The following is a 19,436-nucleotide window of genomic DNA, read 5'->3' as shown; positions in this document are numbered from 1 at the left end:
AAACCACAGCATACGGCTGCTCTTCGTCTGGTGAACAATAGGTGTAGTTTCATTTAATTATTTTTGCATATTGTTGGGCACCACTTAATTTAAGTCAAGTTAAGGTGATATTTAAAAAATTAAGAAAATTACCACAGGCTAAAGATGTTCAGTAATGATATATCTCAAATTAAAACAACAAAATTTAATAAAAAACTATGTACATTTATTAATAATTAAATAACTCCAGTTTGAAAGTGAATTAAAAAGTCATTTAAAAAAACAATAAATTAATAGAAAAAAGTAACTCAGTGGGTGTAAGTAATAGTTAGAAATATAAAAAAATGGCAATCTGGGCTTTTAGGAATGCAATATGGCGCCGTACTCAAATAAGTACACTGGGCTAATGGGTGTATAAAAATACTACTCCTTTAATACTACAAAACTATATCTATTTAAAGTATTTTTAACAAAATAAGTGAAAATATACTAGTTATTTTTGTTATACCTATACAAATAAAAAACTTAGGTCATAAATAAAATATTTTTAAGTATGATATTTCTCAAAACACTCTCTTTCTACGCAAAGTGTAACAATGCACTTTTTACAACGCCATCTAATACGCAAATGGCACACGCTACATCTAAGCTGTTTCTCAATCTTCTCTGGGAAGTGACCAACATTGTCATATCTCACAGCACCAGGAACTTGACATGGTCGATTAGTTTTACGAGTTTTATTGTTCAAGCGGAGATAATACCGAGCAACATATCTTGTAAAGTCAAGAAGGCTAATTTTTTCTTCCGGCGAGGCACAAATTTGATGTAACTTCCAGGAATTTGTCATGGTTACATTGACCATATGAGTGAATAAACACCACCACCATTTCTTGCCCCTTATGCTTATTCTGTAAGTATTTGTTGCCTGGTCATTCAAGTCAACGCCGCCCATTCCAGCATTATAATTTTGAAAAACCAAAGGTTGTTGGACCGTAGTTATCTCCTTTTTGGCTCGCGACCATCGCTTGACGTAGTTGAGAGGTTCAATAAAATCGTGATTACTAGCCATTGAGCAAACACTATTGTCTTTCCATTTCACAATCAGTAAGTTATTCTCACAGTTAAATCTATAGTCGTATGTGCCCCTTTCCTCTTTGTCCATCATTTTAGAAGACTGAATGTTACAATTCTTCTGCCGATTTTCACGAATAGTGCCTGTAGCACGTATACCTTTAGCTGTCAATTGGTTCATGAGACGAAGAGTGGTAAAAAAATTGTCAAAGTACACTATGTGGTCAGCTGGGTTGTCTAGATGTTCTAGCAATGAAATTACCACATCAGCACCAAGACCAAGTGATTGCCCCTTCTTCTCACTGTTTTTGCCACAATAGGTGTCAAACGCGTAGCAATACCCGGTTGAACTGCACAACATCCAATCCTTGAATCCGAAGCGGACTGGTTTTCCGCGGATAAATTGTTTGGCGGAGTGGTGCCCAAAATATTTCACCATTGCTTCATCCACGCTCAGAGATTTATGAAAAAATCCCCACTGTCTAAAATTTTTGTTCAAAATGTCCATAAGGGGCCGTAACTTGAACATTTTATCATTTTTATTTATTTTATCATTATCTGCAAAATGTAGGTATCTTTTTATTTCTAGAAATCTATTGCGTGAGATAGATCCCGAAACAATTTTGACACCTAAATCTTCATCTAAAGACCAATACATCCTCTGTTGTGGCAATTTGTGATACCCAGAGAGCAACAAAATTCCAATGAAAATTTTCATTTCTTCCATGGTAGCAAAAAAATCATGATTATTTTTCTGTCGAGAGTAAATAATTGATTGCTCTATCATAAGTTGGAACACATTATCGTCAAACAGTTTCTCAAAAATTTGCACTGGATTATAGCCACGTAAACTTTCCTTTACTTTTTCTAAACGATCATTAGCGCCATTTTCTGTGTCACGTGAGAAAACATAAACCGGCTCAATTTTCTCCCATACAGGATTTCTCTCTTCGGCACGAGGACGCTTGCTGACAAATATTGATAATGGCTCGTCGTCACTGTCACTCCATTCGTCTGTATTGCCAAAATTTACTTCAATATATCCGGGCACATCGTTTGGAATATGGCTTTCCATAATATTATCATCATCAAACTCTTCTTGATCGGTGAGAACATCCGGTTCTGGTGGCAGGACTATTACATCAGCCTCGTCTTCGTGACTCTCAATTGCATCCGCAGCTTCTTGCAATGTAGAAAATATTTTTCGACCATAAAAACTTGTGGTCGTTATTGGTTGAAAGTCGTCATCCATTTCTGAAACAAAACGTAGCTTGAAATTAAAAATTCATACTTGAGCCCACTGTACTCATTTGAGTACATCCGTGTTTGGCGCTGATTCACGTTTCAGGAAATGAGGTTATGAATCTATGGCTAATTTTTACCACTTGTTTAATACATATAAAATAGATATTTGGCGTAATTTGTCAATAATTATACAAATAGCCTCCTAAATATATTATATTCACTTTACTTACCAGGTTCAAAAATAAGTCATATTTTAAAACTGTAACTAATCTTTTCAAAACACACCAATACCTGTCAACTATCAGTAAACACTGCCCAGAGATTAATAAAATATGGCGCGATAGCTAACAACTTAATATATTGCCCATCAGATGGCAGAGTTTGTCCAAAATAACTGTACTCATTTGAGTACGGCGGGCGTTAATGGGTTAATAATTAAATAACTCCAGTTTGAAAGTGAATTAAAAAGTCATTTAAAAAAACAATAAATTAATATTATATTGATATAGCGAAACTTAAATTAAATATTACAAAATATAAATCATCAAACGTAATCGTTTGTTTAAGTTTCATTAAAAAAGAGGTTTCAAGATAAGGTAAGTTTCAGTAGAAAGTTAAGAAAAAGGCAAAAAGATTCTAAAGCAAAACGTAAATGAGTACTTAGCTTTTGCGGAAAAGGTGAAAACTCGTCAATTTCACACCAGCCTCCAACAGGGAACCTTCACAGAACCATTCAGAAAAACCCAAAACTGCTCAAAATCTTCGGCTCAAAAAAAAAACTACTGCTCAATCTTCTTAAAAAACTCGTCCAAAAAATTACTCCAAAAAACTCCCAAAATGTCAAATCTTCCCCTTAAGTTGGTAAGGGACACACCTATAATAAATGATTTTTTCTCTAAGTATATGAAAGAAAGTAAAAGAGAAAACTATAACTTACTCGCAGGGCTATTCTCCGCCACATACGATGATACCAAAAAAACTTTTCAAAGAAGACGAGAACCACCCTGGGACTTCACCAGTGGTTGAAATGGAAGTGTCGAAAAATCCGAATAAAATGTTAAAATTCTGCCAGAGATTATCTTTTGAAGACAAAAAATCAACACACACCAAACTGTGCTCGAAATAGGGAAACTTCAGGAAAGTTATTAATAACATTTAAAGAAAAATTTAAATAATAATATAAATGGCAACCCTGCGCCACCACATTGAACGGCATTCACGGTACTACGAAAATTGCAGCGGTACCGACTAGGGATGGGCATTATTTGCTTTTCTGCTAGAGATGTAGCGCAAAAATAAGAAATTATTTTAGGCTGCTACATTACCCCTCTCCAAATAAAAAAAATGACGACCATGACAGTCATTTTTTTAAAATCCACCTTCAAAGTACGATCAAATCAACAAAACTAGAGGTCAGAAAGGTCTTAAGAGCATAATCTAATTACTCATTAAATTGAATGAAATATAATTTAATATTACAATTATTTTAAAGAGAAATAATTTTAACAAAATGCATGTTTACACCTTGCTAATATGTATATTTTTAATGAAACCAATTTTATAAGGTGAATCTAGAAAAATCAGATTCTTTTAAACTTAATATTAGCCCACTTATTCTACGTATATACAGCAGATGATCAGTCTTATTAGGCAATCAAGATTACTAAATATTAAATAGTCAATCTTATAAACTATTATTAAATATAAACCCAATTCTAATACAGATCAAATTTTGATATCTATCAGTTCAAAACATTAAGATATGTAATATATCAGATATCTAATTTAACACCAGTTGATCCAAAAGTAAAAATCAATTAAATTGAACTAATCAACAAATTTAAAACTAAAACTTTTGTCTCTAAGATCAAAGATTATAATATAATTCTCACAAGTATGGAAAATTTATGAAAACAAATCGTTAATAAAGTTTTGAATCGTGTTTTGTAGTCACGATAACTATCGCGTATCAAACGTCTGCTAACAGAAGTCAAAATTGTGAGACAAAATAAAAATAAAAGTCAAAATCGGTTACGTCATAATTGGGAAAATGATCAAACTACAAAACAGTCTTCAATTAGCTACCAAAGATCATTACAAATGTCTACTTAAAATTAAGTTACAAAATATTTATGGTTTATTTACATTTGTACCTATAACTACATTCCAAAAATCGAAAAACTTCCAAAGACTCAATAAGCATAGATATATACATACAGTTGGTTACCATCTTCTGAATGGAGATGGACAATGATTGTGGCTTACATAACAGATACCATCCCGACTAAGGTAACAAATCTACAACATGCCAATGTGGCTTCGTGCATCAAATTAGCGTCTGCTATGATCCATCAAGCATCGCCACATCCAGGAAGAAGGAACCACTAAGCTAAAAATACAAAATAATTAGAACATGCCTTATGCATAAGTATAAACCTATCTCTGTGCGTTAGGTCATTAGGAATATGCAATAATTTTGATCAAATAAAATCAAAATTACTCAAACTATAACTACTAATAGTAGACAAATTTTCTACTTCATCAAATAACGTCAAATCAAATATTTCGTATTTAGTAGATACAAAAGCTCAAAAAAACGTAAGAGGTAAAACCAACAAGGCAAAATATAAATATCAATCAAAATGTACCAACTAGTATTACTAGAGACAAAAGAGATACGCAAATATCAACATAATTAGCAAATTTAAACAATTTAAATTACTAAAGAAATCCTAAAAATTTACAGCAAAGCTTAGCTTTCTGTGTCATTAGAGAGAACCGAAACATCATTATCTGAGCCTAAATAAACTTTTAGGTCTTTAATATGCCATTTTCCAGCATTAGATCCGTCAATATTTTTCAACAAATAAACTAAAGGCGATAATTCTTTATGCACGACAGAAAGAACATATTTAGGGGCTAATTTCGCAGAAAAACTAACTCCAGCATTAGATAAAACTTTATTTTTATGCCAAACTTTATCACCAACTTTAAATGACAAATCTCTCTTTCGGAGGTTATAAGCTTTGGCATTTTTCTCATAAGCTAAATGAAGTTTTTGACGCACTTCTTTAATTACAAAAATCTTCAGCATAAGTAGATCTGTCTCCTGGTAAAATTTCTATATTAGGTTCACTAGAATAATTATCAAAATAAGAACCACAAATAGGAATGTATCTGCCAAAATTTAAGTACGAAGGTGTAACTGGTTTTACACATCATGTTTCGCGGTATTAAAAGCTTGCCTAATATGTGGTATATAAAGATCCCAATCAGTATCATCTCTAACATAAGAACGAATAGCAGTACCAATAGTTTTATTGTTACGTTCAACAAAATTACATTGTGCCGAGTATAAAGGGCTATAGGAAATTTTAACACGAAATTTTTCACATAATGACTTAAAAATTGAACTTATAAATTGGGGTCCATTATCGCAAATTAAAGAATTTGGAACGCCATGTTCCAGAAAAACTCTGTCCTCTATAATATCTACAATTTTAGGAGCATTACTATTCCTCAAAGGCAACAACAAAGTATATTTGGTGAACCAGTCTTCTATCACAAGGAGAAACTTATTACCTTTCTTAGAGCGTGGAAAAGGTCCCATGAGATCAACAGCTATAATTTCCCAAGGTCTACGAATTTCCTTTTCTTTTCCCATTAGACCCATTTGAGCTTGGTTATTATGTTTTTGTGCTCCACAAGTTTTACAATTTCTTATAAATTTAATAACGTCAAATCGCATCTGAGGCCAATAGTAAATTTCTTGTATACGTCCGAGCGTCTTTTTAACTCCAAAATGACCACTCGTAGGCGGGGTATGACATGACTCAATAACTTGATCTCTACGGTCTCTTGGTACCAGAATTTTCCATTCTTGATCGTTTCTATGAGGCAATAAACGGGATGAAACAAACTTGTAGACAATATCGTTCATAATTTTCCACTGAGGAAAATCTTGGGGACACTTCTGAATTCTATCTTTTAAAGATTTATACCAGGAATCGGTTGTATCGTCATCTGTTTTTACTATAGATATTTGGGAGGGTAAAATCTTGGGGACACTTCTGAATTCTATCTTTTAAAGATTTATACCAGGAATCGGTTGTATCGTCATCTGTTTTTACTATAGATATTTGGGAGGGTAAACATGTTATATTCTCGACTCCTGATGTATCTTCATCGGGACTGGCTTCAGGGATACGGCTTAATGCATCAGCTACGACGTTCTGCGATCCTTTTCTGTGAACTAACTGAAAATTATGTTGCCTCAATTTAACGGCCCATCTTGCAAGTCTTCCAGCAGGATTCTTCATATTAACCAGAGTAACGAATGGTGATCTGTAATCACGGTAAATTCTTTACAACCTTCTACATATGGTCTAAATTTATCTATGCAAAAAACAACAGCTAGACATTCTCGTTCAGTAATTGTATAATTTCGTTCTGCGCGGGATAACGACCTACTTGCATAAGCAATCACACGTTCTTCTCCTTGAAGAATTTGAGTCAAAGCACCTCCAATACCACGATCTGAGCTGTCACACTGTATAGTAAATTTTCGGAAAAATCCGGTTGAGCTAATATAGGAGCTGATACTAAAAATTCTTTAATTTTGAGAAACGATTTTTCGGCATCCTCGTTCCATGAAATCGCCTGTTTTTTCTTCCGGCCTTTTAACAAATCATTGAGAGGGCTAACAAGCGAAGAAAAATTCTTTATAAACCGTCTGTACCATGAGCACATACCGATGAAACGTTTCACCTCAGTAGTTGTTCTTGGTCTAGGATAATTTACCATAGTCTCAACCTTGTCTGGATCAGTTGCGAGAGAATTATTTCCAACAATAAAACCTAAATATTTAAGGGTACTTTTAAAAAAATTACACTTCTCCAAATTAATAGTGAGGTTGGCCTCTTTAAGACGATTTTTGACAGTCGTAAGAAGTTCCAAATGATGTTCTAACGTAAAAACAGCACAAAAAATCATCGAGATAACTAAGTACAAAGGGTTCGAACTCAGGTCCGAAAATTGAGTCAACCAGACGTTGTTGTGTTTGTGCAGCGTTGCACAAACCAAAAGGCATAACCGTAAACTGAAATTGACCCCTGCCAATTATTGAAAATGCCGTTTTTTCTTTAGAACTCTCATCGAGAGGTATTTGCCAAAAAGCCTTTCGCAGATCTATAGACGAAATATATTTAGCATTTCGGTGGTTACTCAAAATACGATCAATATGTGGCATAGACCAAGAATCATATTTGGTTATTTCATTAAGGGCACGACCGTCATAAACAAACCTATATTCTCCATTACTCTTCAACCGCAACCAAATCATCTAATGTGAACAATTTACTAAAACTGATATTGTCTTTATTCTCAAAATTTTTGGTACTTATTTTACATTTAATTTTTGATACTACCCAAAGATTATCTTTGAAATTCAAAATTAGATTAAACTGTTTAGCGAAATCCATTCCAAAAATAAAACTATGCGTTATTGAAGGAACCACATACGCCTTAATAACTCCAAAACTTTCACCAACAGACACAGGCAAATCGACACAACCTAAGACTTCCTTCGGTGTTCCATCAGCAGTAGAAACAGTACAATCATTGGTAGGCTTAATTTTAATGTTCAACACATTCAACAAATCAATACCATCGCCACCAACGACCGACGAATTTGCCCCTGAATCTAACAGAGAAATTACTTGTTTGTTAAAAATCTTAACGGGAATATAAGGCCGATTATCTAATGGCTGACGAACAAATAAAGGAGAAGTTTCTAAGTTATGAGACAAGCTATTTTTATAAAATTGTTCTACAAAACTTAACCATGAATCCCATTCTTTTTGATTCGTGTATAGCATAGAAACAAAAACAATTTATTACAACAGTTGAGTCACCATCAGAAGTGAAACTGCCTGGTCTTGGCAATAGACAACATAGTAAAGAACTTGTCAGATATTTGGGGTATTGTGGCTCAATCCTTCTTAATTCTTCGATAGTGATAGGCCTGTATGTTGATGCATCAGTATTAGTATTGAAAATACTTCTGGCCGCGTTTATATGGGACCCATCTTTGAAAAAACGACATGCTAGAAGCAACATGGGTTCAATAACCTGCCTGTCAACACATACTTATGTCGATAGAGCCTGCATTGATGAGCGAACAGGGCAAGGCCGTTCAAATCTAAACCGGCGGATAAAAAAAGCGATATTATTTTAAAAGAACATATGTCAACGTATGGGTTGTTACGTACAGTTTGGCTATTTTAATCTAACTATTTCCGTAAGGGGTAAATTATACGAGAAAGAGCAGAATCACATAAATAATAAATTTAGACTAATTACCATATTTTTTTATATGAGTATTATTTTTTAATTAACAACTTAGGACAAAGAAAAAGCTTGCATGGTTTCCACCGCCAACAGGCGTTAAAACAAATGAATCCATGGCGTTGTCAAATATTTATTGGGATAAGTTGATAAGTTTTTACCGTTTGAATATTGTTGTAAATAATAATTATTATTATTTAATTAGTCCTAACTTATCAAAGTTCACAACACGGCAAAATTTCAATAAAATCGGCCAACGGATCTTTGAGATATTAATAAAAAAATGTCTATTAGGAAACATCTTGACACCCTGTATCTTTAAAATTATGCATTTCCGGACACATGTTTAAATTAACATTTTACCTTAAAAACACTCAAGGAATCACCTCCTAAAGTTGGCCAGATACTACTTAATTAACACTCTGTATTTAAAAATGGCTAGCTAGTGATTTTGTAAGTAAAGCTATGTTTATTTTAATAGAAAAAAAAATTCATAAAAAATAAACAAACCACTATACACTAATTAATTAACTTTAAATGTATCTAAATAGGCACTTTAATAATTGAAAAATGGACATGAGCACTTCATAGAGTATACCAAATATGTAAAAAAAATCCAATAAAAAATCCACAAATGGCACATTAAAATCTGCATTATCTGAAATCAAATTATAGGTACCTAAACGGCCAATCAGCCAGACAACAGTGACAAGACGCCGACATCGATAACGCGATGAGCAGTTTTTAATAATTATTCCGAGTTAATACTTCAAGTAGCATTCCTTTAAATAAATTTTAATTTAAGTATTGTTAATATAGTCATATTAATGATTATAGCCTGTATGATTTCTAAAATAAAAAATCAAGCGTGTTTTTATCAGAATAATTATTAAATGATTAAATAGAAATAGTTAATATTTATTAACTTCGTAAGTGTTACATTTTAATACCGTATGATCGAATAAAAACGGCGTGAAATGAAGATCGCTGTCATTTTATATGTGAAATTATATGGGAAATGTCATCGATCGTCATTTCCAAGCCAACTGGACGCCATTTTTTTTCGATCATACGGTATAATTATGGATTTAATAATTAAATAATTATTTTGAGGTTAAATTGTGATAAACTTGTTATGAGTTTCAATCATTTATATTTAAAATCTTAATGAGGCAATATAGATTTTAGGCAGAAGAACTCAAGGGAAGGACTGTGTAATTAGAAATTAAAACTTTACATTTTTTTTACTTGCCATTTTTCTTGTCTTTCACGTTGCACGTTAACTCTTCGTTGTGTCACACACAATCTGAATTTCGGATATGATGCAGAACTGATAAATTAGACCAAATATATTAATTGCAGGTATACAAAGAAATATTTTTGTTAACTTTGCAAATACTCAAGGCATGCAATAATTTAAAAAAAAATTGACGTGAGGTTACTTCATAATTCTTGAAAGCCTTGGATGATAAAGATTTTAATTATTATGGGTCTGTTTTGTTTAAGAAGCTAATAAATAATTTCAAAAACTCAACTATCAAAATATAATGGTAGAAAATGTTAATCGAACATGCTGAATGTACTAGGTATACATAGTAGATACAATCGATAATATATTTTGCTGCTTATTTTACTCATAACAAAAAACCGTCAATACCGCTACTCACATTATGGGCACTTTTTTATACTTAAATCTTATAATGATTTTTAAAAATACATATATAGGTACATACGATAAAGAAGCTGCAAACTAAATTGCCGTTGGAGCCAACTATATTTTAATTTATTTTTAACTACAGTAACTATGCACGGTAAGGGTTCAAAATATGCCTATACTGTGAGGCAACTCAATTCGAGTATAAATTAACACTTACACTCCAAGTATCTTCTTGGTCTACCGGCACCCCGTTCACCATTATTCCATCATTTCTATAAAAATAGTATGATATATAACTTTTAATTTTTATTGAGAAAATTGTTGAAATTTTGTTGTACGGCGAATTTAAATTTATGGGCCCTCCATAAATTTACACCGTAAGACACCGTAAGTTCGAATATTAGTTAAACCTAGGAATACCCAGGTAATAGACGGAAATATGCAAAAGAAGGGGCGAGTTAGGTTTTAGTTGGTTTTGAATTAATAAAAATATAGACCTAATCTTAACCTAAAACTTAACCGAAACTGACCCACTTTTTGATATATTTCGGGCTCCTACGTGGGCAACTCTACGTTTAACCAATATTCGGGCTTTTACGGTAACATAATACTCATTCTGATTGGTTTAATCTGGCTCCATAACAAAACTGTGGGTTCGAGGTGCTATTGCAAATTAATGCAATTAATTCTATGTATACACTTTCATAAAAAGCCATCACAATAAAAATTAAATATCAAAATTATTTAACGTTGCGAACTTGTTCACTATACGTATCTGGAATATATTTGCGAATGGCGATCAGCAACACGATGGTGCGTCCATACCTATGGAGATGAGCGCGGGACATTCCAAATTCGCTGTGTGGACGAGTCTCGCGAGAGCCTCGCGAGTCAACCTACAGAGCCTCGTTGCTATCCCCTGTCGATTTTGTCCCCTGTCGATTTTTCAACGGCCGATCAAAGAAAGCTCGAAAGTCTGGACGTGTTTTTGGTAGGCTCGCCCGACTGCGAGATATTAGGTCTGATTTATAAATTTCGACTGTTTAAAATTAAGTAATCTCAAATTTTTAAATCGTACACCGTATGTATTATCATTTTTTCTGATAGAATTTACAAATTTTGCGTCACTGATAATTTTTAGTCTACCGAAATCCAACATTTCTTTAAACAAATAGAATTATTACAACATCTATTAATTTTAGATATATAATATCAAAAAATGCAAGAAAAGTTACCGAATTCTTCGTATGTATAGCCCAATAATAAAATAAAAATAGGGTATTCCCATTAGAAAATATGTTATATCCGCAACACTTTTTTGAAGTACCCTGTATACTCTATAGTAATGTTAAAATGTGGTTCTTAACCTTATCAATAACTTTTCTATTTAACATTTTGTTCTAAAACATCAAAAACGTATTATGTAAAAAACGTCGTGTAAAGGATAAAGGGGAAAACAGCCAAAAGAGGGAAAACCGACGATGAATACCATGTTAAAGACCGAATACTATACTAAAGATACAAAAATTTATTACCGTATGCGTTATTATTTGGCCATCGTTTGTTATATTCAATTGCAATTTAATAAGTGTTTGGCTTCCTTTCACTATGATCCCACTCGGCTTGTCTCGTGGCAGGTTTGCATAAAAAATGGATAGTAAATGTCTCGTCTCGCTCTTGTCTGGCTCTCGTCACGCACTCGGCTCGTCAGGTCCGGACGCACCATATACTGCCGGAGTGCTGACGTCACGAATGTCAAATTGTTTTTCAAACAAGGTTTAGTTCTTTTATATTTCTATTGAGCTCTTCCAAATGACGTCACAAATTAATATAAAATGTAAAAAAAAACAGGTGATGCCGACAACCGCCGACTTGTGTCTGTTATTTTCAATACGCCTATGATGGTTGCGCATGTTGCAAAATCTGTGAATTTTTTCTAATATATCATAAACCATAGTAGGGGCTATTGCTGCGATTCTCGCTAAGTTTATTGCATCTGTACCCTTTCCCTTAACTTCATCTAAGATATATGTATACTTGGTTCTCAGTCCTTCGATTTTAGCTTTTCCAGCTGTGTTGGTATTTGCACCCATCTTTGAAATTTTGTTGTAACTTTTCGTCCGTACCTGTATAAAACTATACAATAGCTAGTTAAAAAATATACATTTACAACGTTTTTTACGTAAAAAAGGCCTCTTGGTAAAAATCGTTACGAGTAATGGTTCTCGAGATATTTGGAATCGAAATTACCAATACCTGTCATCATTGACATAAATTAAACATGTTGACTAATTAGTTATCAGACTAAAATCATAAATTTGAAATGTTTTTGTGCCAAAAGCTCAACAGAAACTGTTTCATCATATTTTTTTCGAAGAAAAATTTATGATTAGTTTAAAAAAATACAAAGTTCCCAAATTTCTCATTTCAGTCAAATAACTATCTACTCAACATGTATATTTTTAGTCAATAATGACATGTATTGACTATTTCCATTGTAAATATCTTGAGAATGGTTGCTCGTAGCGATTTTTACCAAGAGACATTTTTTACGTGGAAAATCACGGAAATATATATTTTTTCACTCAGTAACTTTGTACAGGTACGGACAAAAAGTTATTACTCTTCAAAACAGTTAAAACACATGTAGGTGGCGCCCCCTAGAAATAGGAATCATATTGACATTAAAATCAAATTTCTCATGTCAAAAAACTTCCAGACACCAATTTTCATCCAAATATTGACGTTACTTCAGAAATTATTTGTAAAAAATCGAAATAAAAATGAAACTTCTACACCGTGTATTTCCGAAACTAAGCATTTTAGGACATACATTTATATGAACTTTTTTACTTATTTTTATCAGTAAAATATGCTGCCGAAGTTTCCGGAATACAGTTCGGACCACCCTGTATATATAAATATTTAAATAAAATAAAAATATTAGTATTTTAATAAAACACGCTTTTAGATGTATCAAAAAACTTTTAATAAGAGTAACTTTAACTCTACATATATGTTTCGGCTTGTTAGACCTTTTTCAAGAGTTTTTTAAGAACTAGTTATTAAAAAGTTAGTTCTTAAAAAACTCTTGAAAAAAGCCTAATAAGCCGAAACATATATGTAGAGTTAAAGTTACTCTTATTAAAAGTTTTTTGATACATCTAAAAGCGTGTTTTATTAAAATACTAATATTTCAACGATGTTTCACAAGGAACCAACCACAGCTTCAGTACTATTTATTAAAAATAAAAATACAACATATTATTTTGTTACTATCATTTTATTCAAAAATATAAAAGAGGAATTAGCAAATATTGATTAAACAAACATTTTTAACATTAACATTCCACTAAAAATATTAATTAAAAATAAAAATGTTTTTAGTTAATGTTTTTAGTGAGATTTAGCATTTTGGCGATTATTAAGAACAACTTCATTTAGTGACCTTTAGCCTTACGTTTTCGAATCACTTTTTCATTATTTGCAGGCCTTCCTGCCTGAGTTCTTTTAGATCCAGATGTCATTCCAGATCTTTTGGCTCTCCTACTCAGGGAGGTAGGCTGAACCTTGATTAATCTTACACGACATATATTTTTCATAGAGGTGAATAAGCTCAAAAGCTCTGTTGGACTCTTCAATTTTTCTAAAGTTTCACCACCATGTTTGTCGTTTCAGTCGTATAGTGTCCATTTTGACCATCTCTATAAAGGTCCTCACAGACGTCATTCTTTTTTGGCAATTTTACTCGCCCGGTGAAAACGGTACGTGAAGTGGGGTGACTACCCAATTCTAAATTTTAAATCGTGTTTATTTCAAAAATTGTTGTATTTTCTCTAATGCGCATGGTCTATGCTATAAGTGGTAATAAGGACAACACAACAATAATACGCTTTTTTGTTTATTAAAAAATATATACAGGGTGGCCCATCGAAAAGGTTCCGCAAGGCATAACGGCCAGGGTATTTTTTTTTTTAAATCCAAAAAAAACACGTCAATTTTGTTTGTGAGGGGGACAACTTTTGCCCCAAAAATGATTGCAAAATCTTCAACCCTCTAAGCGGGGGTGTCATCCCCCTACTTTTTTCAAATGGGAAGGGGGGTCAAATGGCGCTGTAATGAAAAGAGCTTTCTATTCTCTATATTTCCTCGCTTCGTTTTTGAAAATCGGCCGAGTCATTGAGAAAATATGAAGGATTGAAATTTGAAAAGTTTATTTAAACATTTATCAGAGTAAATGATAAAGATAAGTTCCTTCGACCAATTTGCTGTTTTTTCTTATTATTTCTAGATGTTTACGCATTTTTTCACTTGCCACAAGGTTGAACGATCAGGTGCGGTAGTTGCTAGATAGCTGTCCTGTGACTTGTGCGTTCTTCTCAATATCGTTAAACTGACCCACAATAGAATTTCCAAAAATACCAGCCCACACGTTCAATTTCTGAGGGTTTTGTGTGTGCATCTCGTGAAAAACCGTGAGGTTGTCCTCAGCCCAGTACCGACAGTTGTGCCGATTAACTACACCGTTCAAAAAGAAAGTACACTCATCCGAAAAACACACATTAAATAGGAAATTATTATCATTCGCTACTCGTTCACTCATAGTTTCACAAAATTGCAAGCGACGATCAAAATCGTCTTCGTTGAGTTCTTGTACCAACTGAATTTTGTACGGGTGGAACTTTTGGTTGGAGTTTTTTTAATATCCTTTGGACACTTGTACGATTCACGCCGGTCTCATTTGCTAATTTTCTTGTACTCAGCGCACTATCCGTGGCAACTTGGCCCAATACGAATACCTCCATAGCTTCATTTACTACAGGATTTTCCCTCTGCCTCTTTTTATTCATAACGGAACCAGTTTCGCGAAATTTTGCTACTAACTCGCGAACAATTTTGCCATAAAGGTGTTTGTCAGGATAGCGGTCATTGAATATGTGCGCAACCTGATACATTCATTATTTTTAAAATAAAGTTCGATTATTTCCACTTTTTCTGCAAGTGAGTACACCATAATTGTTAAAAAGGTTAACGACGTTGAGAAGAACTTCAATGCACAAGTCACAGAACAGCTATCTAGCAATTACCGCACCTGACCGTTCAACCTTGTGGCAAGTGAAAAAATGCGTAAACATCTAGAAATAATAAGAAAAAGCAGCAAATTGGTCGAAGGAATGTATCCTTATCATTTACTCTGATAAATGTTTAAATAAACTATTCAAATTTTAATCCTTCATATTTTCTCAATGACTCGAACGATTTTCAAAAATAAAGCGGGGAAATATAGAGAAAAGAAAACTCTTTTCATTGCGGCGCCACTTGACCCCCCTTCCCATTTGAAAAAAGATGGGGGATGACACCCCCGCTTAGAGGGTTGAAGATTTTGCAATAATTTTTGGGGCAAAAGTTGTCCCCCTCACAAACAAAATTGACGTGTTTTTGAATTTTCTGAAAAAAAAATACTCTGGCCGTTATGCCTTGCGGAACGTTTTCGATGGGCCACCCTGTATATAAAAAAGTAAAAAACTGGATGGGCAAAGTTAGTTGCATATATGGGGTGTCTTTACCCTCTTCCAGGTGAATAAACAAGTGGCACTAAAAAGTTTTTTCAAATTTCCCGGAAAATGTCAAGAAAAATTTTAAATTTTCAACATTTTTTTTTCGCAAAAAAAACCTCATAGGCGTGTTTCTGGGGTTGAACTATACTACCAGTTAAAATATCTGCACTTATTTCTGGGACACCCTGTATATATATCATCCTTTTAATTTAGTTTAAAAAAGTTATATAGGCAGTTCAACATATTTATTTATAAAAAATACAGTTTAACATATCTATTTTTTAAAAAAAATATCTTTTATTTATATAAAAAATAAAAATGTATCCTACTAGGTAACTTATAACTACGATATAAACAAAACACTATTTTGATTACTTGAACATGATAATATAACATAAGTAAGCAACTAACTTATTTTAATTGTAACATATGATTAGAACACATTTTTGCTTAATTTACATAGTTTGATAAGCCAATCCCAAAAAAAATTCTCCCTCCGCGGCAGCTTATAGGTGTAGGAAGAACACAAACGATTTGCTCTGTGTTTACATCAGAAATGTCGGGTTCGTTAGGAAAGACAAAACATTTTTTGTCTTTTGTGCGTAGGCAACTAACTGAAAATTCGTTGCTGTTGTCATAAATTTCTGTAATTCTGGCCACGTAGTGCTTGTAAAATGCTTTTTTACCTGTGACAAATTTTACAATTACATAATCATCGATCCTGAGCTTCTCTGGGTCCACTTGCATATTTATTTCAAATCAAGAAAAACTTTCTGCACTATCCGAGCTGTTATGTAAAGAAATATGATCATCCTCTAAGTCGCTGCTGTCATCAGAGTCAGTTTCATAATGCTGTGTATTTCTCTTCTTGAATCGAGAAAGTGAAATATCATTGCTGCAACCTGCTATAGGGTCACCGTTTTCTATAGAGACATTTTCTTTTTCTTGTTTACTCTCAGGAGGTTGCAAATCAATTAATGAAACAGATTTTCCTGCGGGACTAGAAATTTTCTTTTGGCGGCCTTTGGTAGAAAACTCCTTATTTCCTTTTCTGCAAGCTTGCAGATAATTGAGGAGTGTCTCACTCACCAACCTTGGAGCTTCATCCTGAGCTTGCAAAGGCGCATCCGGTATTTTTTTTAATACTTCCAGGCGGTTCACTGGAACAATGCCACACGTCCTAAAACCTGACTTGATGCTTTCAGCAATTCTTGGTTTCATCTCTTCAAATAATCTTTTTAATAGTCTTGGGGAAACCGATTTTTCCAAACTTACACTGTATGGATTTTTCATTTTGCAATCTGTCAAAATATTTCTCCAAATTCTTTTTATAGGGGCGAAGCAGGCCACGTTTAATGGCTGACATAGATGTGTGGCATTTGCAGGTAAAAATACGAATTTTATGTTTAGCTCTTATCAACGCCGTATAATTTTGGTGCTGAGGTGAGAACTCAGATTATCCCCAATAATTCATTTAAGACCTCCTAATTTTCTTGCCCACGGGACAACAATTTGTAAGAACCATTCCTCAAAATTTGGCCTCAAACCACCCTGACGTAGTTCTTCCAAAGACCATCTTCTTCGATCCGGGGTCGTCTGAGAAATTAGTTTCATCGAAGTTAAGAATGTTCTGCGCTGGAATATTTTCCAAAGACCTCTCCAGATGATCAAAGTAAGATGATATTTGTTCTGTTCCAACTGCTGCTCTTGATCTTTTTACGTTTTGACATTTTCTGACAGTGAGTTCGTTTCGATGTCGGTTTATGAAATTCCTGTACCACATGTCCCCAGGAAGATTATTTGTAAATCGTTGTACAACACGTCCCAAGGTACCAAGATATTCTTTTACAATTAGTCTAATGTCAAGGGAATCCAGCGGCATACCCCAATCTTCACATGTTAAGATCTGACGTAAGATGGTTCTTTCTTCTTCTATTGAAAATACCGTTTGACCACCATAATTTTTGGAATGTCGCTGTGCTATCTTATTGTCCAGTGTTTTCCTGGGAATTTTATATTGAACTGCTGCCTGTCTTGCAGACATTTTACCACTCCGTATATCTGCAACTGCTTGAGCGAGCACATTGTCAGAATAATTCTTATACTGGCGTGCCCCTAATTTCTTTTTATAACTCCTGGGCATCTTTCTGAAAAAAAAATATCTAGCTCTAATGGATTGTATAGATGCAAAAAATGCGCCGGGCAAAGCTACTATCTGATTTACATTTGCCTGGGTGACTTTACCCAGAAAAGGGGCACTTTGCCCACCAACTTTTTTACCTCAAAAATATTTGTTATTTAAATATGTCACATAGCGTCATCACCCTCAATATTATAACGAACTTCTGCATAATACTTACCTCAATATAGCGTGGTTAACTATTGCAGCCACGTAGAAGTTTGAAACGCACAAAATAGGCTTTAAAAACAGATTTGGCTTCACAGCACTGTAAATGCTACATCGCAACTGACGGCAAGCGTTTAGCGACGTTCCGAGACGTGGGGCGCCCCCACCCATAATTTACCGATGACACATAACGCGTTTTTTTCAAGTAGTGGCTACGGCTACGTCTAACATAAACACACCGGAAAAGTCTAGGGATATTACAATTTTATCCAGCCATCGTCAGTAATTTTATTGTTTGCATTTCTGATATAATAAAATTAAAATAAACAAATAGTTTACAGGACGCATTGGAAATAAAAATGCGAAATTTACCGAATTTTTTAAATTTGCCTTGATTTTTATTGAACTCAAAGTGTGAGATTGTGCCGGCCAGGGTAAGATGTTTAATTGATGAGCATTGATAAACTCACTTACCACTCTGGCTGTTTGAGGCCGTGCATTGTCATGCATGAGAATGAAGTTTCTCTCAAAATCATTGGCATATGGTAACACAACAGGCTCAAGAATTAAATCACGATATGTGATTCCTGTTAGAAACCTTTCAAGAAAAACGAGATCGGTTTTTCGGGCTAACTGGACTCCTCCCCAGACCATAACTGTTCCACCTTGATAAGGGTGCACTTCCTGAACATGATCCAACCGAATAAGATTTCCTGGTTCTCTCCATACCCTAAGCCTTCGTGAATCCGGATGAAACTCATCCGTGAAGAGAACATTGGCCCATTGTTCATTCGACCACTGAACATGATCTTGAGCCCACAAATATCGTACCTCTCGATTTCCTCTCGTTAAGGGTTGAGCTCTCCAGGGGCGTCTGCTTCTTAAGTTGACCTCTCTTAATCTATTGCGAACAGTCTCAGGACGGTTACATGATGTGTTTCCTGGAGAATTAAACTAAGCTCTGGTGCTGTAAGAGTCGGTCGGCGTCTTGCTGAGGGGTAGTAATGCGATGTCGCCCTGTGTGCCTTTCAGCAACATCACCACTTTTACGGTAGCGTGCACTTAATCGCGATATTACACTTTGTGTTGTATATAATGCTCTAGCTACGTCGATTTGGCGCATTTCAGCTTCGAGCATACCCATGGCCCTTAGCATTTCGTCTCTGTTAAGATGTCTACGCTCCATAATGTTGTTTAATACTAAACAAAGTTATTTGAATGAATGACCAGTTAT

The 19,436-nt window shown here is 34.1% G+C and overlaps 1 protein-coding gene across 1 annotated transcript; it reads right to left on the bottom strand.

The window, feature by feature from the left end:
* Positions 1-526: 526 nt before the first annotated feature.
* LOC115880523 (piggyBac transposable element-derived protein 2-like) lies at positions 527-2,302 on the bottom strand. The gene has a single exon (XM_030897739.1). The coding sequence runs from the start codon at positions 2,300-2,302 to the stop codon at positions 527-529; it is 1,776 nt and encodes a 591-aa protein (XP_030753599.1).
* Positions 2,303-19,436: the final 17,134 nt, after the last annotated feature.

This window comes from Sitophilus oryzae, unplaced genomic scaffold, assembly GCF_002938485.1.
Source record: "Sitophilus oryzae breed Bouriz unplaced genomic scaffold, Soryzae_2.0 scaffold_1625_pilon_pilon, whole genome shotgun sequence".
NCBI classification, from domain to species: Eukaryota; Metazoa; Arthropoda; class Insecta; order Coleoptera; family Curculionidae; genus Sitophilus; species Sitophilus oryzae.
This window is presented reverse-complemented; position numbering and strand designations above follow the sequence as displayed.

Excerpts from the sequence above, each read along its gene's own strand:
- LOC115880523 (XM_030897739.1), bottom strand. The coding sequence starts at position 2,302 with ATGGATGACGACTTTCAACCAATAACGACCACAAGTTTTTATGGTCGA.